Raw genomic sequence first — 24,889 nt, forward strand, 5'->3', positions numbered from 1 at the left:
TAAAATAAATAATTCTAGTATTACGGTTTGCCAAATGCAGTTCAAGTAAGTCTCTTATTTGTGAAGCTGGATCATAAATTACACATTGCACCCTGACAAAGTTACCATTTCACGGCATTTGCATAAAACCCATTATCTTGTGTTCTGTTGCCTAGTTACTGGAATTCTGAAGTTTAATGCATTTTAGACGGATATTTAAATTTCAAACAGAATTTCAGCTATGCAGTCTATAGAAAGAGAAACAGTTGGGCACATCTGCTTACTTAAATTTTCAAAGGAAACGTCTTTGTTTGCAAGGGCTCAGACTTGCTAAGGTTTGGAGAAGGGTGCATCAATTTTTGACGGAGGACATTCAACATCACGTATCAAGACACGCTAAATCCAGACTAGTTTTTTGGTCTGTTTTTGTTTTCACTATAGGTTTGGAGAAAAGACAATGTTTTCTTTGTCTTTAATAAATGTCGAAGGCTTTAAATCTATGATTTAAGTCCTGCTTCATTAGTTCAATTCTCCATATAACATATACATGCACGCATCTTTACAGTGCCTTGACTTACCTGTTCCCATGCAAACACGTGTTGATTGAAATAGTACTGAATTTGTTCATTTGCAATATTAATGCACAGCTGTTCAAAGGAATTTTTTTTGAAATTTTCAAAGCCAAATATATCCAGAATGCCAATGCTCAGTTCATCACCATTCCCACTGGAAAATTAAAGAGGTATTTTTTTTTAGTTCTTATTTATTTTTTTAAGAGGTAATGTAAAGCAGAGTGTCTCAGAGTATGCTTTTATGATTTAGCTAAGAAACCACTACCAGGACATAGAATGAAAATTTTCTAAATTGAAAAAGTTTCCCTCCATAGAATGTTAATGATATAGTAGGTAGCATTGATTTTAATATGTAAATGGTAGAATATTTTCCTTGTACTACAGAAATCACTCCTATACAATTTTATATACTTAAACAAAAGACACTTCTCTCCTACAGGTTTGTGAGCACAAGATCACAGCCCTGAGTGAGTCATGAATCACAGGGAAAACCTGGCTGGCACTCAGAATGTAGCAAAAATATGTTCAATAAAAACCATATCAGAGAAGCAAAAATTCTATGAAAGAGTATAGTTAGTCTTTCATTTTAGAACAACAATTAAAACATCTTGCTAAAAATATTTACTTATTTTGAATAATTATTTTTCCATTATTCACTCATAATTTTTAAATATAGAATAAATGGTTACCTGGAGAAAGATATAAATATATGTGAATTTATTTTATAATTAAATACTGAAAAATACAATTAAGTACTATTCTACAATCAAATATTCCAAATGCAATTTTTTTCCTGCTCCTCCATAATGGTTACCTCTGTTCACCAAAGGTTAGATACTTGGTCAAAAAGTTTGCCACTCCCCCCAGAAATATATACATTGCGAATTTAAAATCGTGTGAATTTAAAAAGGAGAGCACAAACATTTCTCTTTGTGTTCACTGTTTATGCAATCTAGGTTTCCTCTTAGTGCTGTGTGAGGCAGTAATTTGTAAATGACAGCTAGCAACTACATGCTGGGAACTGAAGGATGCTCTCTATATTGGGAAGAATTCACTGAATTCAGAACACAGAGTTACAGAACACTGAATATGTGATGGGAGGGACAAAAAGAAATGCTATTCAAATACTTCTGAAAATTCCTATTTTTAATAGTAAGCATAATTCAATGCAGTTATATGAGGCAAAATTTCTAGTTAAAATTTATGCAGGTTTAGTCAAAGTGATTGTTCTTTAACAATCTCTTTGTCCCACAGGATCCCACTGAGATAGCTATTTAACTTGTATAATAATGTGTTAGAGCCAGGAGGACCATAGAGATGATCTAGTTCAGGGATCCTTAAACTAGGATCTATTAGTGTTCAAGAGAACTGGAATCACAGCTATGTGCAATATATGTAGAAATATATCCATTTTATATTTTGGAGTTAAGGACATAGTTTTCAAGAGATTCTTAAAAGGCTCCAAGATACCCACCAACAATTAAGATCACTGACTTGTCATCCACGTCCTTATTTAATAGCTGAGGAGGAAGAGATGCAGAGAAATGCAGCATCCTGCCCAGGGTCACACAACAAGTTGGTGGCAAAGTCTGGCATAGAACACCAGCTGCCCAAAATCTTAGGGTGAATCTTGACAGATTGAACTAAACTATTTCAATGGTCTTGTTTTTGCTTTTTAAACTTTCTATAAAAAATTTAAAAACCTAAGATTTGGATAGTTTTCATTAGTGTACTGGAAAGAAAGTTACCAGGTAGCAGGTAGACTATAGTGGAATTTTCAGCAGATCACCAGTTTAGAAGACATACCCTTCCGGGTACCATTTAGTGCCAAACATGCAGATCATAGCTAACAAAATGAGGTGAAATCTCTGAATATCTTGTTTACACTCTGTGGAATATACAGATATTGAAAAATTCTTGAATTTTTCCATTTTGCTCTGAAAGCTTGGCATCATAGAAATGGCCAGACATGAGCATACGAACTATTTTGACCATTAAATCCTAACGGGCAAACTCGATTGTGATTTGCAGATCCTGTCAGATAGGGTACAGTTCAGCAGGGAAGTAAAGAAGCAATTTTGAGGATAATTTTGACTGGATAATATTATGGTGCGGTGTGTACTTTAGTGGAAAAATAACAATGAACTGCATGCCTGAAATGTGTACGACATGGCCTTTTATGCTTAGTAAGCAAACGTGAATGAGGTGATCTTAACGTAGGCATCCTTCTTGTTTTTTCCTATACAAATTTCTAAAGACTGTATAATTTATGGCAGAACAAAACTTCAGATGTAAATGTAAGGACTTATATCTATGCACAATCCCTGGCATATAGAGAGCACTCAGTCAATGGTGGCTGCGATTACCTTTATTTCTAAGATGAGGTAATAGGCAGGGCATAGACTTATGGTCAGACAACATTATTGCTCAAATCCTGGATCTGCTGTTTACTAGAGTATTTCTGAACCAAATTTCATTGGAGGTCATAATACCTACCCTTAAGAGTTTATAGTGAGAGTTAAAATATGAAAAGAAAGTTTTCCTTTGCCTTCAAGATTTAATTCAAACCCTCCAAACAAAAACAAAGAACTGCTAAACTGACATTTTATTTAAGTATAAAATGGTATCTACTGCATGGTACACCTTCTAATTAAAAGACATATAAATTGATAGTAAGATGTCACATTAAAAATTCACTTTCTAAGAAATCGATGATGACATAAAGAAATGGAAAGATATCCCATGCATGTGGATTGGAAGAATAAACATAGTTAAAATGTCTATATTACCTAAAGCAATCTACAGATTCAATGCAATCCCAATCAGAATCCCAGCGGCATTCTTCATGGAAATAGAAAAAGGAATACTAAAATTCATATGGGGCAACAAAAGACCCCGAATAGCTACACCAATCCTAAGAAAAAAGAACAAAGCAGGAGGCATCACAATTCCTGACTTCAAAACATACTACAAAGCAATAGTAATCAAAACAGCATAGTACTGGTACAAAAACAGACACACAGATCAATGGAACAGAATTGAAAGCCCAGAAATAAAACCACACACATACGGACAGCTAATTTTCGACAAAGGAGCTAAGAACATACAATAGAGAAAGGAAAGGAGCTTCAATAAATGGTGTTGGGAAAACTGGACAGCCACATGCAAAAGAATGCAAGTGGACCATCTGCTATCGCCACTCACAAAAATTAACTCAAAATGGATCAAAGACCTGAAGGTGAGACCTGAAACTATAAAACTCATAGAAGAAAATATAGGCAACACACTATTTGACATTGGTTTTAAAGGAATCTTTTCAGATGACATGCCTACCCAGACTAGGGAAACTAAAGAAAAAATAAACAAGTGGGACTTTATCAGATTAAAGAGCTTCTACAAGACAAACGAAACCAGAATCAAGATGAACAGACAACTCACCAGCTGGGAGAGAATATTTGCAAAACATACATCTGACAAGGGGTTGATCTCCATAATATATAAAGAACTCACACAACTGAACAACAAAAAAACAAACAACCCCATCAAAAAATGGGCAGAGGAAATGAACAGACACTTCTCCAAAGAAGATATACAGATGGCCAATAGGCACATGAAAAGATGTTCAACATCACTAATCATCAGGGAAATGCAAATCAAAACAACACTAAGATATCACCTCACGCCCGTTAGAATGCCTATAATCACCAAGACAAAAAACAACAAATGTTGGAGAGGATGTGGAGAAACAGGAACCCTCATACACAGCTGGTGGGAATGCAAACTGGTGCAGCCTCTATGGAAAATGGTATGGAGATTCCTCAAAGAATTAAAAATAGAGATGCCCTATGATCCAGCCATCCCACTACTGGGAATCTATCCAACGAACCTGAAATTAACAATCCAAAGAGGCTTATGCACCCCTATGTTCATTGCAGCATTATTCACCATAGCCAAGAAGTGGAAGCAACCTAAGTGTCCCTTGACTGATGATTGGATCAAGAAAATGTGGTATATATATACAATGGAATACTACCCAGCCATAAAAAAAGACAAAATCATCCCATTTGCAACAACATGGATAGGCCTGGAGGCCTATTATGTTAGTGAAGGTGAATAGTTAGTGAACCTATTATATTAAGTGAAGTAAGCCAGAAAGAGAAAGACAAACACCACATGATCTCACTCATATGTGGAATATAAACCAACACATGAACAGAGAAAACTGTATTGTGGTTACCAGGGGCAATGGGGGTGGGGGGTGGGGGGTGGGCACAGGGGGTGAAGGGAGACATATATATGGTGATGGATAAACAAAAATGTACAACCCAAAATTTCACAATGTTAAAAACTATTAAAACATCAATAAAAAAAATTCACTTTCTATTATGTTATTAATGTTGCTACAGTTTTTGTGTTCCAGCAGTTTAAAAATTTTACAGCTATATGGCACAATGCAGTGGTACTGTTAGGAAATAAAGCAGATCTACTGAAATATAACTTTGATAATTAAATGATACCAATTGGAAACATCTTCAAAGGGTCTTAGATACAAATCTGCAAATTAGAAAATAGATTTACCTCACCTGACATTTGGGAAAAAAAATGTTTCCATAAAAATTTTTACCTTGGTGATGTGTGATGCTTCAGCAAGCTGTTAATGCGATTGACTATCCAACTAAAGAGACGCCCATACAAAGTTTTAGCCATAGCATCTCTGACGTCAGTAGCCTTTTCTACAGTGTTGGGTCGTATAATGGTTTCTCCTCTAGCGACCACACAGTGGGAGGTGAGAGCTTCTTGTAGCTCATCCGCTTGAATGCAAAGCAAAGAAGCAGCTAAAAAATAAACAGATGTGTGGTTAGAGGAAATCATGGCAATGAAGTAACTTCCCAGAGAATGAAAATGTCTTAATTTACCTTCTTCAAATGACATGAAATAAATACGTGAAGATTTTATAATGTAAAAATAAGTTACTGTTCAACAGCGGTCCTATGTCTCTTCTTGGTTATTTTTCTCTACTTATCTGGATGGGTCAAACACAGGCTGCTGTGTAAGACAGCACAGCCCAGACCCGACGGCTGCCGGTGAGGCATCTGCACGAGTGCATGGTTGTTTATGCAACGCCAAACAGAATCTCACTGAATTAGGTTAAATAATTTAGAAACATAATGGATAGATTTGGTATAATTTGGATACATTATACACACATTTACAAAATGTAGAAAACTACTGGAAGGTTGTCTAGACTTCAGAAATATGCTCAAATAAATGTATTTTAAGTACCTTCTGCAATATATAAACAAAAGAGCATATCTTGATATTCACATACCTTTTATCATACTATTTTTCAGTTACATACTTCAATTACTAAATTTGGTAAAACTTGAAGCCTGAACAAACATTTATTTAATATTTAATGATAATTTATTTAATACTTAACATTTATTTTATAATATTTATTAATAGTATATTTAATGTTTAACATTTAATATTTAATGATAATATTCAATGATAATTAAATATCACAAGGAATTTAAAATTAATAATGCTTAACCTCAGTGACCAAAACTCATTTTTGAATATAATAAACATCTTTAACCCAAACTATGACATGACAGACAGGCTAATTTTTCAAATCAGTTGTTCTCCTTTTCAAATATTTTGAACATTTTGAATTTACTTTCAGCATTTGGGACAAGATACTTCTTGGTCATGTGGTGAAGATTACTGAACCTCATTTAAACAAAATATTTTTTCACATCGTAGAAGTAATATAGGCTCACTGCAGAAATCTCACCTTCGAAGTGAACATTCTGTATTTCCTTCCTTCTAGGCATATTTATGGTGATAATCTGCACTTCTATTTTATCTTAAAATAATATCTTAAACATTTCTCATTTTGTTGAATATTGTTTGTAAGAATAATTTTAATTTGCTGCATAATATTCTGATATATCATAATATATCAATAACTTTTAAATTGTTGAATGTTTAGGTTGTTTCCATATGTTCATAACTATAAAGAATACTGGGATAAATATTTGGGGTATGAATCTGTGCCCTTGTTTTGTATTATTTTCTTAGCATAGATTGCCTAAATTCAGCAGTTGGTTCAAAGTAATAAACTTATTCAAGCCTTTTTTTTTTTTTTTCTGTGAAGAGATCAGCTCTGTGCTAACATCTGCCAATCCTCCTCTTTTTTTGCCGAAGAAGACTGGCCCTGGGCTAACATCCATGCCCATCTTCCTCCACTTTATATGGGACGCCGCCACAGCATGGCAGTGCGTCGGTGCGCAACCAGCACCCAAACTGGCGAAGCTCTGGCCGCTGCAGCAGAGCGCGAGCACTTAACCGCTTGCGCCACTGGGCCGGCCCCTCAAGCCTTTTGATGTACACTATTTAGCTGCTCTTCCAAAACTCCGAACCAATTACACTCCTATCAGCCAAAAGAAAGACCAATAATTTCAATGTAATTTCATGCACACCAGGGATTATTATTTTTTAAAATGGCCAATTTGATAAGAAAAAATGCCTCCTTTTTTCAATTTGTTTTTAATTGATTCATAGTGAAGCTGAATACTTTCTTCTTTTCATATTTTCATTGCTGATTTGTGGTGCTTATTTTGTAAACTGCCTTTTTTTCATTGATATGTTCATCTTTTCCTAATCCATTTACAAGAGCTCTTTACAGCCTAAAGAGAATAAGGCTTTGATACGTGTGTTGCAAATATTTTCCCTTGGGTTTTCATTTGCATTGCAGTTTCATTTATTTGCTTTTTTTAGTATGAAAGAGTTTTACTTTTTATGTAGCCAAATACCCATTTTTAAAAATCACTTCTGCTTTTGGTTTTCTGCACATCAAGTCCTTCAAGTCTTTTCTCATCTCAAGATTAAATAAATGCATTTTGTCATATACCTTTATGGTTTTTTTCCTTGCATTTAAATTGATATACATTTGGAATTCATTTTAGTATATGGTGTATGAGAAGGACTCAAATTCCCCCTCCTCCAACGGTTAGCCAGTTGGTGGTCCCTACAACACTGATTCTCTAGTGATTTGTAATGCCATTTCTGGTAATTCTACTTGGATCTGTTTCTGAACAGTGTCTCCCATTGACTAGTATGTCTGTTTCTATTCCTACGTTGTTCATTCATTTGATATATATTTATTGAGTGTCTACTACATGCAAGGCATTGTACCTGGGGATATATTGCTAAGTATAATACTTTGTAATACAAAGTTCTAGTCTTGATGGGCTTTATCCAGAAGGAATGGGAAACTAATCAAGACATTTAAGTGGGAAGATAGAGGGAGGAGGAGAACGAAGGGAAAACATTGGGGGAGAGAGGGAGGAGGAGGAGAGGGGGAGGACAGGGGGAATGGTGGGGGCAAGGGGAGAGAGAAAGGGATAAGCAGGGCGAGAGGGAGATTGAGAGAACCCATAGACGCGTGTTTCTGAAGGAATTGTGGGGAATGGCCTGAAAAAGTTCAAGAATTGATGTGGAATGAACAACTGGGAGGTCACTTAATGCAGGAGAGACGTGAGGTTGCCCTGGATGAGAATGGTGATGAGGAGATAAAGAGAAGTGATCAGATTTGTGAGATATTTAGAGGATAGATTGGACAGAACTGGTGCCTGATTGAAACAATGTACCTGTAAAACCATCTGGAGACATGGCCTTGGTTTGGAGATAATTCCTTGTAACTTCAATTATACATAATTTTAATGTAAATTAGTAAAATTTCTATTTTCCATGAGCAGCTTATTCCAGAAAGCGCTTTAGTTAATTTTAACTGTATTCATATTAACCTTTTGTGACCTATATGACCGTCTCCTGCTATACAGAAATAGGTTCTCAATCATCAAAATCACTTTTTAGTTTCGTTGTTTCTAAATATATTCATGTTTACAACATATCTCTACTGCAACTCATTCTGTTGGTTGCTGATAACTCTTTTAATTATGATCAGATGCTGAGATTTGAATCTTATCATTGGAATTTTCTGGTTATTCCTTCCACTTCTGATAACCTAATATTTCTTGTGTCAATTAAGTTTTTTTATATACAGAAAATCAGAACAGGTTTCCAGGTACATGCCAATCACTACATGCCAACCTCAGACACTTGTTCTGATGTATTACCAAGCTGGTTCCAGAGACACAGTGGGAAGGAGATGCTAGGGATCTGGGGACAGGTCCAGACCAGGATGGTGGGGCATTTGGCCCTCTGAAATTACCCTAAAACATCTCATTCTGTTCCCGAGTAAGTATAAATCAGAAAAAATATATATAAATGAAAATTTATATCATGATTCACTATGTTATGAATGAAACATAACAAATCTGGAATTATGGGGGCATATGCTGATATTAAAAATAAAAAATAGAGTATACTCTAAATAAAAATAGCTATGCCACTGCAAGATATCAGTGGGAAACCTTAAATTACTGGAATAATTCATGAAACTCTGCTAGTAAGAGAAAAGTGGATTTGAAGGCAATATCACGATGCACTTGTCTTGTGTAGAAAATGACTGCAAAATTAATCAACCCAGGATGAATGTGTGTAAAAAATCCATCCACTATGAAAATAAATATACAGGTCATTATTACTCAGAAAATGATATAGATGTTAAATCTACAAGATAATTTTAACTCTTTTTCAGATCAGTTTACTAAAATTTAATTATATTTTCTGTGTTTTTACGTTGAAATGTAAATAGCTCTTAAAATAGTCATGAAAACCTAGTCTTTAGAAACGCTTTCTATGGTAATCAGTTAATTTGTAGGCATAAAGCTCTGTTTTAAGTAGTGGACTTTAAAAACTTAATTTTATGCAAATTGAATCTGAATATTCTTTTTAAGGATTCCATATAATTACAATTACTTGAAATCATCCTTATGTAACACTTACAGTAAGTCATTAGAATTTTTTAAGAGTTCAGTCTGGAATGGAAGATAATATAACTCACAGTTCTCCAGAGCTGCGTGATTGGAAATGTGGCTCTTGTCAATCTGGTGTTCAGTTGCCACAGAAGAAAATTCAATGTTTCCAACATTCAAGATTGCAGCAAGAATACTGTATACACTTCCAAGTTGCTGAAACACACCACAGAAACGTTAGCATCACTTCCCTTTGAGTATAACAAGGCAGTGACTGGGGCTGGGGACAGCCAGGGGAAGAATTCTCAGGCTCCAGCATACGAAGATCATCCCGCTGACATAAGAATGTCAGCCCGAGACCAAGCAGGCAAGGATCCGGGCGGGCTCTACCTCATCAGCTATTTTAATCTCAGAGATGAGCATGGTACCTGTTATCCAGGGACTGCTTAAAAATATTTTATGAATGTAAACATGAATAAAAAATAGAAATGAGGAGCTCCTCTCAGAAGAAGTAGAAATATCTAATTCATTAGTCCACAGAAAAATCTATACATGTGAAACCTAACTTCAGAACTCAATGTGCTCATTTCCATAGGCTCATTTTCCTTAAGGCCATCTTAAAAATGAGGTTATATGTGAGGATAAAGGAGAGTGAAGGAAGAAATATCAAAAGATCCCAGCACCAAAATCAAAGAATGTGTGTGGTTTAAGTATAGGCATGAGAACTTGGGACTACAGCTTAGAGTTTAGAGTAGCTATTACTTCATTACTTCAATATAAAATCTTAAATAAAATATATTCATAAATATATACACACACACACATATATATATGCTGTATTTATTTTAGCCCAGCTGCTACACCTAACAAAAATGATTATTCCATCCACTCCAACACTCCAAATCAAGATAAAAGCTTGATATGAAAAAAAAATCAAGGATATTTATTCATTCATATATAACATATACAAATATACATTAAATAAATATATAAATAAATATATTTGAATGAATATATATGTATATATCTCTGTATGTAACATACATAAATATATTAAACATATAGACATTGAAATAAATATATTTGTTGAATGAATATATATATGTATATATCCCTATACAACATATATGAATATATATTTAAATAAATATATTTGTTGAATGAATATATATATGTGTGTATATGTATATATCTATATATTCATTTATCCAATAAACATATATTTTATGCCAGGCGCTGTTCTAGTCACAGGAGATTCAGTGGCAGGCAAAGACCCTTGTTCCCTTGGGTTTGTTCAGGCAGTGGGAAGGCAGACATTAAGTAAATAACAAATAGAGAAACATAATATTTTCAGGAAAAAAAGGGCTATAAATAAAATAAATCAGAGAAGTGCCATGGTAAAGCTTTATTAGTTTGGAAGTTCAGGGAAGGCTGCCCTCTGAGGAGGGAACACTGCAGCTGAGGCCTGGATGACAAGGGAGTCAGCCAGGAAAAGAACTGGGATCAGACTGTTCCGGGCAGAGGGCACAGCAAGGGCAAGGGCCTGCCTTGAGGAAAGAAGGAAGATCAGAGTGGGGCTGCAGGGTGAGTAAAGAGGAGGGATGGGGTGAGAAGGAGACAGAGAGTGAGCGTGAGCAGGAGCAGCCAGGCCCTCTAGGCCACCATGAAGAGTTTGGATTTCACTCTAATCGCCATGGAAAGCCACCAGAGATTTCAAAGCAAGAAGCTACTTCATTTCTCACATTTTAAACGGATGAGTCTGGCTACTACGTAGAAATGAATGGACTGGGAGCAAGATGGCAAAGTGGAATAGTCAGGAGGCTACTGCACTAGTCCAGGTGAGAGACGATGGGGGCTTGGATTAGAACAGTACATGATGGAGATGGAAAGAAGTAGATGGACTGGGGTATATTTTGGAAGTAGAACAATAGATATGCAGATGGGTTGGATGAGAATCATTTTTCTAAGAAAATTCTCCTAGTAAGGAATTTCCATTTGTAATATGCACAACTTGCAAAAAAGCAACCAGTGTGGTCTTTCATGGCAGGGGGAGAAATGAATACAGCATTTGACATTCTGCTGTTTTTCTTGAGGAAATTATAGGCTTTATGGATAATCTACACCAGGAATATTCCTTTAAATAGGTTGTTGAAAACTGTGTTCCTTCAAAACTTTGTGTGTTTGTCAGTTACAGACTAGAAGGTATATAAGTTCCAAAGTTGTGTTTTTAACAGGATTTAGAGATTCACTATAGAGAATCATATGCTGAATCAACCGACATTTAATTTGTATTCAAATGTTTGTGAGACTGACTGCATGATCTTTCTTGACTGTGGGGCCCTCCCTTATATTCTGTAATTATAACATTCATTTAGATAAAAGCTGGAGGCTCAGAAGACAGCAAATCAGGGCCCTGGCTCAGTCTGGCATTGCAGCAAGACTGATGGGCCTCAAAGGGACCTGACCTCAGGCACAGGTACAGTCTTGACTGAGTACTGGGTTATTCATGGTACAAAGACTAATCTCTGCTGCCAGTGCTCCCCAAGGAGTCCAAGCAATCTTTTGGTTGATGGTTAGCAATAATAAGTGAAATAATATTTTTCTTTTTTACATATAAAGCCAACAAGGCATAGAGCAATCTAACAACTTTCCAGGGACTTTGAAGGAACTGAGATTTGCATCCTGGCTCCCAGCTCACAGAATGTGCTGTACCTTTCCACTGGGGAAGAAGAGTGGCTTACAGGAAAAAGGTTCTCCCCAGAGTCCGGAAAACATTCACAGTTCCCTCCATCTACTCCACTTCCTGCTGTAGCTTTGTCTGTACTGGAGGAGGCTGGATTGCTGCTGCTGTTGCAATGTCCTCAAGGACAAACACAGTTCTGGTCTGCTGCAGAGTCAGACTTCCATTGTTCTCATGTTATCAGGCTCTAATCTACTCCACCGCTGCACTGTTCTCGTGCTTGCCCACTGGGCTGATACGCTACGCAGACAGCAACCTAATACTACGTGTATGGGGCAAGGTCACTTTTCTCTCTACACTGAGTTAATCTGCCCAAGGCAACATGATTCTGTTAGAAAGATTCTTCCTCCTCTGAAAGTTTATTGCATTGTACCTCTTACTCAACCATCCACCCATTCTTTCATTGATTCATCCATCATCCGTTTACTATTTATTAAACACTATGTGAAGTACTGTGAATACATCAACAAATAAGAATAATCTCTGCTCTCAGGGACTTTACAGGCTCCTGGAACCAAAGGGCATGGATCATTTTCTACACTGTATTTCTATATCAATCATTTCTATATGTTTCTATTTTCTATATTTTATTACAGTTTTTTTAATTAATAAACTTTATTTTTAAAGCAGTTTTAGGTTCACAGCAAAATTGTGTAGAAAGTACAGAGTTCCCATTTACCCTGTCCCCACAAATGCACAGCCTCCCTACTATCAACATCTTGCATGAGAGTGGTACAGTTGTTACAATCGATGAACCTACACCAACACACCATTATCACTTGAAGTCCATAGTTTACATTAGGGTTCACTCTTGGTGTTGCACTTTCTTCGACTTTGGACAAATAAGCAAGGACATGTATCCATTGTTACAATATTGTACTATAGTTTCTCTGTCCTAAAAATCCTCTGTGCTCTGCCTATTCATCCCTCCTTCCCTCAACCTCTAGCAGTCACTGATATTTTTACTGTCTCCATAGTTTTGTCTTTTCCAGAATGTCATATGGTTGGAATCATACAGTGTGCAGCCTTTTCCGATTGGCTTCTTAGCATTTAATTAGTAATATGCTTTTAAGATTCCTCCATGTCTTTTCATGGCTTGATAGCTCATTTCATTTTAGCACTGACTAATATCCCATTGTCTGGATGTACCACAGTTTATTTATCCATTCACCTGCTGAAGGACATCTTGGTTGCTTCAAGTTTGGGCAATCATGAATAAAGCTGCTATAAACATCCATGTACAGGTTTTTGTATAGACAGAAGTTTCCAACTCCTTTGGGTAAATACCAAGGACCTTGATTGCCAGATCATATGGCAAGAGAACGAAAACTCTTCACATGGAGAACGCCAAGTGAAGAAGACAGAAATCAAGGTGATGCATCTTCAATTCAAGGAACACCAACTATTGCCAGGGAACCACCAGAAACTAGGAGAGAGGCATAGAACAGATTCTCTCTCACAGCCCTCAGAAGGAACTAACCTTGTCTCAGACTTCTAATCTCTAGAACTGTAGGGAAATAAGTTTCTGTTGTTTAAGTCACGCAGTGTGTGGTACTTTGTTATGGCAGCCCTAGCAAATGAATATAGTACTAAAGCTTTTTTGTTAAATTTATGAATAAGATGTGCAATCTTGGGACAATCAATGTGTTTATTCTTAAATGTTTAAAACCTTTAAGATAATATTATAGACATAATAAAACTCTGACAATTAGTCTTGTGACTTAAATTTAAATGCTTATTTCAGAATATACTTATGATTTTAATTTGAAAAGCATAACATAATTTGATTGCAAATTGTATTCAAGTGTATAACTTGATCTACTACATTAATAATTTTGAATTATTAGATTTTCAGGGCAAACAATTTTAAGTGCTTAAAAATATTTAGTTAAATACTTAGAAAGTTTACAAAGTGCTTACCAGTCCTTATAAGCCTGCTGTGTCAGTCCTTTGGAGTATTTGAAAGACTGAGACATACTACATTTTTATATAGGTTCAGATGTTTAAAAGAATTTAATTAATTATGCCTGCTTAGCGCAACTTAAGGTTATATTTACGAGTTAAGTGAACAAAGTTGACTGAAAGCTGTTTCTATTCTTATACAAAGATTGTTAGAGTCACAAACTGAATAAAAAGATGTGTCAAGAGAATGAGAAGACAAGCCACAGACTGGGAGAAAATATTTGCAAAAGACACATCTGATAAAGGACTGTTATCCAAAATGTACAAAGAACTCTTAAAACTTGAAAACAATAATAAAAAAAAAAACCAATTAAAAAATGGGCCAAAGACCTTAACAGACACCTCACCAAAGAAGATATACAGATGGGAAATAAGCATATGAAAAGATGCTCCATATCATATGTTATCAGGGAAATGCAAACTAAAACCACAATGAGATACCACTACACACCTCTTGGAATGGCCAAAATCCAGAACACTGACAACACCAAATGCTGGCGAGGATGTGGAGCAACAGGAACTCTCATTCATTGCTGGTGGGAGTACAAACCGGTACAGCTTCTTTGGAAGACAGCTGGGTGGTTTCTTTCAAAACTAAACATACTCTTACCATATGATCCAGCAATTGAGATCCTTGGTATTTAACCAAAAGAGTTGAAAACTATGTCTACACAAAAACCTGTGCATGGATGTTTGTAGCAGCTTTATTCATAATTGCCAAAATTTGAAGCAACCAAGACGTCCTTCAGCAGGTGAAGGAATAAATAAACTGTGGTACATCCAGACAATCGAATCCTATTCAGTGCTAAAAAAAAAAAAATGAGTTATCAAGCCATGAAAAGACATGGAGGAAACTTAAACATATATTACTAAGTGAAAGAAGCCAATCTGAAAAACCTGCATACTGCATGATCCCAACTGTATGCCATTCTGGAGAAGGCAAAACTACGGAGACAGTGAAAAGATCAGTGATTGCCAGGGGTGAGAGAGGAGGAAGCGATGAATAGGCAGAGCAGAGAGGATTTTTAGGGCAGTGAAACTACTCTGTATGATACCATAATGACGGATACATGTTATTATACATTTGTTCAAAGTCAAAGAATGTACAACACCAAGAATGAACCCTAATGTAAACTATGGACTTTGGGTGATAACGATGTGTCAATGTTAAGTTCATCAATTGTAACACACGTACTGCTCAGGTGCAAGATGTTGATAACAGGGGAAGCTATGTGTGTGTCGGGGCAGGGGGTATATGGGAACTCTGTACTTTCCACTCAATTTTGCTGTGAACCTAAAACTGCTCTAAAAAACAAAATCTTAAAAAGAAAAGATGTGTAAGCAGAACTTAAAAGCTTAAGGAAAAAACTAGGTACTTGGTTTCAAAATCATTAGTATATTGCATTAATTATCAAAAACATGCCTTCTTTGAACATTAAAAACAACTAACAGGAGAACTGCCCAGTCTTAGTTTTATGTCTATCCATCAGGCTCAGGGTCTTATCTGGACTCACAAACGATCAATGCACATGCCCGGCCTCTGGTGTTATGCTCTAACTAGTCTCTTTGCCTCTGGTCTTGCCGCTCTCTGCTCCATCTTCCACACAGCTGTCATAGTAATGTTTCTAGCAGGCAAATCAGATCATCTTCTGTCCCAATTAACATCCTTCAGTGGCCCCTATTCCCTGAAGGATAAAGTTTCAGCCCCTTACCAAGGCATGCAAAGAGGAAGGTTCTGCATCTTCTGGGGTCTGCCTGCCTCTCCATCTTCATTTCCAGCTACTTTTCTCTCATGTGTTTTTCAGCCAGCTAAACTCTTTGTAGGTTCCCAAGAATTCCACATTACTTTCATACTTTAGTTCCAGCTTATTCCGCTCTTTTCCTCATTCCGCACACATAATCTCTTCATAAAACCTTTCAGTGACCAATCACCAGAGTTCATGTTTCTGTAACATTCTCTGTTTGTTATCATGGAATTGATTACATTTTCTTGAAATTCTATCAGATTATAAACTCATTGATGATAGAGACTATGCTTAATTCACATCTCTAATTCCTAGCACAGGGCCTGGTACACAGCTGGCACTCAATAAATGCTTGTCAAACTGCTTTCTTTCACATCAGTCAAGTGACAATAAAACTTCCTTCACTTTCAAAACAATCTCTCTCTTATTTGTCTTGAAGTCTTTTAATCTGTGCCTCACAGTTTCTGCTTACCTTCCTCAGAATTTTTTTTTTTAATTCTGCATGTCCCCTCCTTTGGTTCCAGGCTTTGCATCCTGAGTTAGTGGTCAGATTTCATGAGAACAAGACTGTACTAAGCCAAGTTGTTTTCTTCCCAAACCCAACGAACTCCTCTAAGTGGTAGAGTCTTGTGGCTGGAAAATGCACGATCCCCCTTTCTCTGATTTTGTTCTGGGAATGGAAGCTACAGCCCGGGCTGGGCAGATTGGGCTTCATGCAGGGACCTTTTGGTGACACGCACCAAGTCCTTTCTTAGAGCCTCAGCCCATACTTGTTGCCTAACTGAAAACCCATTTGAGAAAGGTGGCAATGTCTGGACCTCAAAGTAGGTGGGGATCACCACGGACTACGACAAAGTGACACCAGCCCAGGCTGGGGGATGTGGTACTACCCTGTCTAGCCCTGGGAGAGCCAAGATGCTGATGCTGCCATTGAGAAAGGAGAGAGAAGGCTGGGGAGAGGAGGGGGAGGAGCAGGCTGGGTGAGTACCACAAGACAGGATGCGATCGGAGCCAACGTACCAGGCAAATAGGAACTGATGGGCAAAAAGGAGGAGCTCTGCAATCAGCATCTGCAGTTGTCTGTATATAGGAGATATTAATACGTTCTCTTATGCTTAGGTTGATTTTTGAAGATACTTAAAGCAATAAAATGATGAACTATTTGCAAAGATTAGAATGAAATTAAATAGCCCTCAATTTTAGTTATAAAATCCTAGATAGTGACAGTAGGAATCAACTCAGAAATAAACCACCCCTTTGCCCTCCTTTCACTGATAAAGCAACTTAGACCAGAGAGGTTTAGTTACTGGTCTACAGATACACAGCTAAAGACAAGCAGTGCCAAAGGACTTGAACCCACAGATCCTGACTGGCTAGTACACAATTATTTTTATTTTAACAAACTAGCTTCCTTGGTCCTGTCATTCCATCCAAGTCCTCAATGTTGGCTGAATTATGACATTCTAGAGTTGTAACTTATTTTATGCATTTTGAATGAAGACAACTAGGTACCAAATTGTTATTTTTAAATTATTATCAAATGACTAACTGAAAGTGACTTATATGCTCCTCCCACCCTGACCAAAAATAATTCTTAAAAATGAAGGATTTTACAGAAATTCAACACTTTATGTGATGCTTTAAAATACTTAATTTTTTTCACAAATATTTGATCATAACCAAAGTCATAAGTGATAATCCAAAGAAAATGTACTCGATTGTGATTTTAGTCTATCATAAGAAATGTAAGCAAAATTAAAGCAGAAAAAAAGGCATTCTCTTCTTAGACATAAGACATGACTGTGCAAAGAGAAACAAATAAAAATTCCTGTCACGACATGGTAAAAATTGCCTCTAAATGAGTTCAATCATAAAACTACTAATTGTTTATTTTAAAACTATGGCAGGAAAATGGCTCAGGAAATCATATGTTTTGAAAGGTTTTAGAGTTTTCCATTTTGTGCTCCTTTTAGAGAATATCTGATTTTGATTAGCCTATCAATTTGCCTGGATTGTGCTGAATCACAAATGTACAAGTGAATTACAAACCCTAGGAATGTTTAAAGGGACTCATATACTGTGGGTCCTGTCTGCACCAATCAGAGAAAGATAAGGGGAGAGGAAGAGAGACAAAGAGAGACTCTATATTGGAGAGTCACCCAAATCGTGCTGCAGTCAACTGTGAAGGCAGCAAGCTGTGCTTCGAGGATGTGAGACTCATGCTACTTAACTTGATATTGAAAGTTGCCTCTTTCCAAAATGGAATTTAAGTAGCCACTGACAAAGGACACAGCCAAGAAAGCCAGTGAGATCGCATAAAAAATCAGGAGTGGGATAAAAAGGAAGTAAACACTCACTCGGTTTAATTCTCCTGTCTCCAAACCGGGTCACTCTGCCCTGTTAACTTTCTGAGTCTCTGCTTTCAGAGGGGAGATCACCACGTCCCGGGAGAGTCACTCTGAACCAGACTAAAAGTCTTCACAAAATATTTAGCAGAGTTGTGGTTCAGCTCCAGAAACAGATGTCATATGTTCCTTTATCCTGAACTGTATGTTGAGACGTTCAATAAACACTGAGTATGTTTAAGTTTGGAATATATGGCTTTAAATAAATGAATTATATTTGCCAGTAGATGCTAACTGCAAGACTGGTTTCGTTTTATGTTACTAAACATTGCTCTACCAAACAAGAGAAAGGAGTTGAGCCAAACACAAGCGAAACATTGCCTCTAATGAGTGAGACTTAGGAGTAAACGAACCAATTAAAAATGATTCCCTGCTACAACATGGTAACCTCTGGGGGAGGAAATCGGTAGGAGGAAGATCAGCTCTTCCAAGGACAAAATTCAGAGAAAAGAACTACAGGGAGGCCCGGCCCCTGGTGAGAAGCAGGAGCAACTTGCTTGGTGTACCACATCCTTCCAGTTTGGAGGATGCTCTGAGATCCATTTACCCTCCTCTGTCTTCCCCTAACCAGGCAACCAACAGAGCCACAGTCCAAAGGAGCATCCACCACTAGCAACATTCACCCTAAGACCAAGGATTGGAGAAAAGGGAGGATGCTACTTCTTTATTCACTGTACCCTCAAATAAACTGGCTTCTGCTCTAAGAACCAGGATACCCTCCAGTGCTTAAATCAACTTGTCTCCACAGGGACAAGCTGTGGGTGAGGGCAGGGTTAGGGAGAGGGTAGGGAGAGACAGTGATGCATCAGAAGGGGAGGAGCCAGATTTGAACTTGAATTTCGGCAGGGGGAAGTGAGGAAGATGCACCCAGAAGTAACCATGCCCAGGAAGGCATTGGGGTCAGAGTAGAGTTAGGGTAACACTAATTAGTATCATGCCAGCCAGCCAGAGCAGCAAATATCCTATTTTTACTCCTGATGCAGGTAGCCTAGGATTTCTGCTGAAACACTCAGGGGAGGACATGATCTTGGTCCTTTGAGCCAGAATGCGAGCAAAAGACCCAAGTGGTCACCTATGATGCTTGGGACATCAGAATTAGAGCATAAGAAAGGGAGTATGTCTGGAACAGGGTGGCATGTGGAATCTCCTGGAATGTCTCCCACAGCCTGTCTGTAATCTCTGGGTGGTGGTCATATGTCACCTGGAATATGGCTGACACTCATACCTTCTGAGTCAGGGACTTTCCCAGAGCTGAACCAAGTACAAACACATTTATTTCACTAGTAATAAAAATATCTGTTTTACTAGGAAATGTATTAGGGTCATCTCTGACTCCAGATGTTACAGTTCAGACGTTGTTCTCAAAATGTAGTCAGGTAAGGCTAAACAGCACAGTTTTCAGAATGATATGATGTCCACCACCCAGACCTCATGGTGTATACAAGGATGTACGCCACTCTACTCTTCACATGAGATATCCACAGTAAGTTCTATAACTTGAGTAATCTCTCAATTGTTCAACTCCTATTCAGTCCTCATCATTTTTCTTCCAACTCTTCAGCAAAGGCTGCTATCAGCCAAGCAAATTCTCCTGTTCTCATACATCAATCCAGCCACCCTGCCAACATTTGCTGCTTTTTTTTTTCTTTTGAGAGGGTGGAGTAGGGGAATGAGATTCACATCCTGACCACTTTAAGAACCAGGCGTCTGGCTCGCCAGTAGAAAGTTCTTCATAGTAACGTATTACAGCTAAGAGCAGAGTCTGCAAGCTTCCCTCTAAACCTTCAGAAATCTTATCAAGTAATGAATTCTTTGTTCTATTTTATAGGCTAAAAGCTATTTAATGCATCAGTGGAGAGAAGGTCTCCTATCATCTCCTTTCTGTCTAGAGAACACAGAACCACTGAGTTTCCTGACTTGAGCTACAGTTTAGTAGTTATAGAATGGACAGCCTGAGTCGTAAGCCCCAAGTTCCAGGAAGGGTCCATGAATCTCTGGAGAGAATGCATCACTCAGAAATGATGATGGTCAAGTTGGAGCTTCTACTTCTATATCAAAAAGACTCAACTTCAGCTCAAGACTTCCTGTGAGTAAAGAATTTGCCTAAGGATGCATCAACCTTGGCTTGTCATTGAGTTTACAGTACGGCTTCCATCTTGTCCATGTAATTTGCAGTATTCTGGCAAATAATGAGAACTCTTTGGGGAAGTCATGGTAATAATTCTGGTCCTGAAAACAGCCTGCCAGCTCCCCTATGGCTCCTCAACCTCTCACCCACCTCTCCCACAACCAATTAATTCATCTAGAAACAGAGTAGCAATGCTTATTCAGAACTCAAGGGGGAACTCTAAATTCTGGGGCTGTAAAAGAAGCCAAGTAGGGTGTCTCCCAATCAAATCCGAATTCTTCTTGGCTATGGAGAAAGGCCACACTAGAAAAATTAACTCTAAAAGTTTAAATGTTTCCTGATGGACAAAGATTACCCTGGATTTACCTAAACCTCCCCTGAAGGTAGGGCCTTAATTTCAAGCCAAAAGAAAAGCCATTTATCTGTCCTTCTCCAGCCTCACCCAACTGACAGAGATCACACGTCATTCCCTAGGGTCAAGGTCTTGAGAATATCCTCCTCACAGGTCCACAGCAAGGACACCCAAGGGAGAGACAAAGGCTTTCAAAGAGAAGGCAAGACTGTAGGACTCAGTAGTAAGGTCTGGTAGTTCCACATTTGGAGAAAATGAACTTCACTGAAAACTTTTCCGTATGTCAAGAACATGTACATCTTTAGAAATATTATTTTACGGCAAGTAAATGAATCAAGAGACTAAAGGTTATTGTTGACAGCCTTCCATTTTAGAAGGAAGTCAACTGTGCCTTAAAAATGCTCTACAAAATGATTAGATTCAATAACTTCACTGCACATAATTTGAACACTTTTTGTTAAGTTTCACTTTTATCAGCATCTCTGCATTTTATATCCTGCTGATAAAATTTTCCAAATTTTTGGAGAACGAGGTATTATTTTTAGCTCATGCTCTTAGTAGAGATCTGATAACCCAAGGAATCGCAGTAAACTTCTTAGACACATTAACTGTTAAAAGCTGCAGGAGGGTCCTTTACGAAAATGAAATTAAAATTCAATAAATTGCACATTACTTTCCTGAAAGAGTTCATCTAAAAGGCTGATTCACATTCAGAGTGAAGTATTCTTTTATCACAGGATTGAATCAACGCAGCCAACAGGAAACTGCTAAGAGCAGAGTCTGAAAGCTTCTTTAAAAGCCTATTAAATAGGATACTTTGTTATAAAAATTTAAAAATACAACCTATGGTACAGAAAGAAATCTTTATTACTCAGGGATAAATTTATAGCCTTAAATGCCTTCATTATTAAATGAGAAAAATGAAGAAATAGATGACCCAAGTATTCCCCTTAAGAAAAAAAACAAAAGAAACCAAATGACTGAATTAATAAAAATATAAAAATAAAATTGAAATCAATAATACAGATAATTAAAAAAATATAGGATGGGTAAATATATCCAACAGCCATTGTTTTTTTTTGTTTTTAAGATGGAAAACTCCCTTGTAAGCCCAATTAAAGAAAAGAGAGCAAAGCCAAAAAATATATATAAGATTAGAATGTGGAAGGAAACAGCCAGAGATACACAATAAATAAAAAGCACTATAAGAAAATTTATCAATCAAATCTATGGCATCAGATTTGATGATGGTTTCTTAGCAAAATACAGATAACCGAAAAAGAAAAGAAAAATTTGAATAGATAATTATCATAGAAGAATCAGAAAGGTGATTAAAGATCCAAAAAGGCCCCAGGACCAGAGGCACACACAGCTGAGTTTTATCTAATCTTAATTCAAAGTTTTAAAAACCAGTGTTCCCCACCTTCTCTAACGCTAAGAATCACCTGCTGTGCTTGTAAAAGGCACAGATGATGAGGTCTCTTCCCTGGAAATTCTTATATAGCAGGTCTGGTGCGAACCTAGGTAACTATGTCCAGGCGCTTTAAATCTTCAGAGAACATTGGCAACTGATTTTAACTCTGATAGTCCAAAGAAAAAAGATAAGAAAAAGCTTCCTAGCATAACTTTAATGTTCAAATCTGATAAGGATATAAAAGAAAACTAAAACAATAGATAAGTCTCATTGATGAATATAGATGAAAAATCTAAATAAAACAGTAACACACAGGAAACAGAAATTTGTCAAAAGAGAAATGCAGTTTGATTATATTGGATGTATTCCAGAAATGTAAGGATATTTAAATATTAAGAAATCTATCAACATAATAAGAGATATCAACAAATTGCTGCATTAAAATATTATATCAATAGATGATGAAAAGATATTTGATAAAATTCATCAGGATTCCTAATAACAACCCTAAGCAAAGCAGCAATGAAAGGAAGTTATTTAATTATGATAAATGCTCTTTATTACAAATACGAGCAAACACTAAAACCACTTCACTTAAAATCAGAAACCAGACAGGGAGGCAAGTTATGATCATTATTACTTAATACTGACTTAGAGTCTAAGTCTTAGATGCTCTAAGTACCAAAACAAAAAGAAAGGACTGACATATCATAGAAAAAAAGAGTAAAACTATTCTTTTTGCTGATGACATGATTATATATTTAGAAAACTCTACCAGTGGAAAAAATATCCCGTTTAGAATAACACCAAAAACCATAGCGTAGTTAGAAAGAAATCTAAAAATAAATCTTAAGTTCTAGAGGAATAAAACTATAAATTATTATTAAAAACTCAAAACAATATCTAAGTAAATGGAAAGGCCTATCATGATTTGGGATGAGAAGGCATAATATCATAAAAATGACAATGCTCCCCTATTAATATATAAATTTAATACAATTGTAATTAGAATTCCAATTGGGTTCTGAGAATTGAATAAATTGATCTTAAAGTTTATATGGACAAAGGCCAGACAACAGCTAAGAAAAGAATGGAAAAGAAGAAAGTGAGAGCAGGACTTGCCTTACTAGGTAGGATGCCTTACTAGAAAAATACAGTATCAAACCACTGTAATCAAGTCAACAGAATATTAGAATAGAAATAGAACCACAAATAGTGAATAAAATAGTGACATTAGAAATAGATTGCATGTTATATAAGGCCTTCATATATGATCAATCAATCAGTGGGAAAAGGGTACTGTACCTAGTAACAGTGACGGCATAACTGCCTCTCCACCTGGAACTATATAAAAAATAGATTTCAAATGGATTAAAGACAAATATATATTTTAGAACTTTCAAGAACATCTAGGAGACTACATGTACAATGAGAGACAAGGGAAAACTCTTTAACCAATCCCCAAAACCCAGATGTTATAAACAAAAAGATAAACATGGTAGATTACACAAAAATTAAAAACATGTTTTTGTATGGCAAAAGATATGATAAAAAGTAAGTCATGGACAAGCCATACAACTGGAAATATTTATAACACAAATGATAGAAAAATATAATGTCTATAATTATTTAATGAGCACTTACAAATTGATGTAAAGCATAAAAATAACTCAATGAAAAGGGGCAACATATATAAATTTACAATTTGTAAAAGAGCAAAACCCAAGCAGCCAGCAAACAAATGGAAAGATGTTCAAATTCACTATTAGTCCAGGATATGCAAACTTGAAATGTGATGTTACTTTCACCCATCAGACTAGCAAATACTCAAATAGCTGCGATACATTGCTGGCAGAGATGGGGGCCAGGAGGGTACTCGCACACGTAGCCGGTGGAAATGGGAGGCATTACAGAATTGTTGGAAGGTAACCTTGCAATCCATATTCAAATTTTAAAATAGATATACCCTTTGTCCCAAGAATCCCACTACTAGGGACCTATCCCATAGAAATAAAAGCATCAGTAAATAAGGACATATTTGGCTTTGCTCATGGTGACAAAGATCTGGAAACATTAATAGTTTTATGCCCAGTCATCGCTGAATGGCTGAATAAATTATGGTAGTCCACACCATGGGACATTATGTTGCCTTTAAGAGAACTAATTTAGTGCTATACTAGGTGATTTGAAGGCATTTTCACAAGGTATTGCTGAGTGAGAAAAATCAGATATAGAAAAGTATGTGTATTTAATCCCATATTAATAAAATGATGACAACCCTTCCAGATATATGTACATATTTGTGTGTGCGTGTGTGTGTGTGTGTGTGTGTGTGTGGTGTGTCTACAAGCAGGATTTTATGAGCAGGGAGGTAAATACGGAATATTGCACTATATATGCTGGCTTGTTAACAGCCATTAGCTGGGGGAGGGGAAAGAGGGCAGATGTGGATGGAAGAGGGTAAGATGGGGAAGAGAGAGCTGAGCAAAAAATAAGTTTTAAAGAAATCTGCACTAGAAATTGACAAGCTGATCCTCAAATTCGTAGAAATTCAAGGGACCCAAAATAATCTTGAAAAAAGAAGAACAAAGTTGGAGGACTCACACTTCCCAATTTCAAAACTTATCACATGGCTACAGTAATCAAGACAGCGTGGTACTGGCAGAAAAACAGACATATAAATAAAGAGAACAGAATTGAGAGTTCA

The 24,889-nt window shown here is 36.7% G+C and overlaps 1 protein-coding gene across 13 annotated transcripts in view; it reads right to left on the reverse strand.

Moving 5' to 3' along the window:
- MYO3A (myosin IIIA) overlaps nt 1–24,889 on the reverse strand; it is a 214,361-nt gene that overhangs the window by 85,351 nt on the left and 104,121 nt on the right. For 11 of the 13 annotated variants that reach the window (XR_015549326.1, XM_087420695.1, XM_087420692.1 and 8 more), the window contains 4 exons: nt 16,904–16,963; nt 9,526–9,652; nt 5,176–5,386; nt 558–705 (listed from right to left, as the gene is read on the reverse strand). Coding sequence is in view for 12 of the 13 variants with exons in the window: in XM_087420695.1 (XP_087276821.1) it covers nt 558–705; nt 5,176–5,386; nt 9,526–9,652; nt 16,904–16,963 (546 nt within the window). In the remaining variant the exon portion in view is untranslated. The remainder of the gene's footprint in view (nt 1–557; nt 706–5,175; nt 5,387–9,525; nt 9,653–16,903; nt 16,964–24,889) is intronic. The other 2 variants (XM_087420691.1, XM_087420689.1) reach the window with 1 other exon arrangement.

Source organism: Ceratotherium simum, chromosome 32 (genome assembly GCF_057802395.1).
Source record: "Ceratotherium simum simum isolate JZ-2026a chromosome 32, ASM5780239v1, whole genome shotgun sequence".
Lineage (NCBI taxonomy): Eukaryota > Metazoa > Chordata > Mammalia > Perissodactyla > Rhinocerotidae > Ceratotherium > Ceratotherium simum.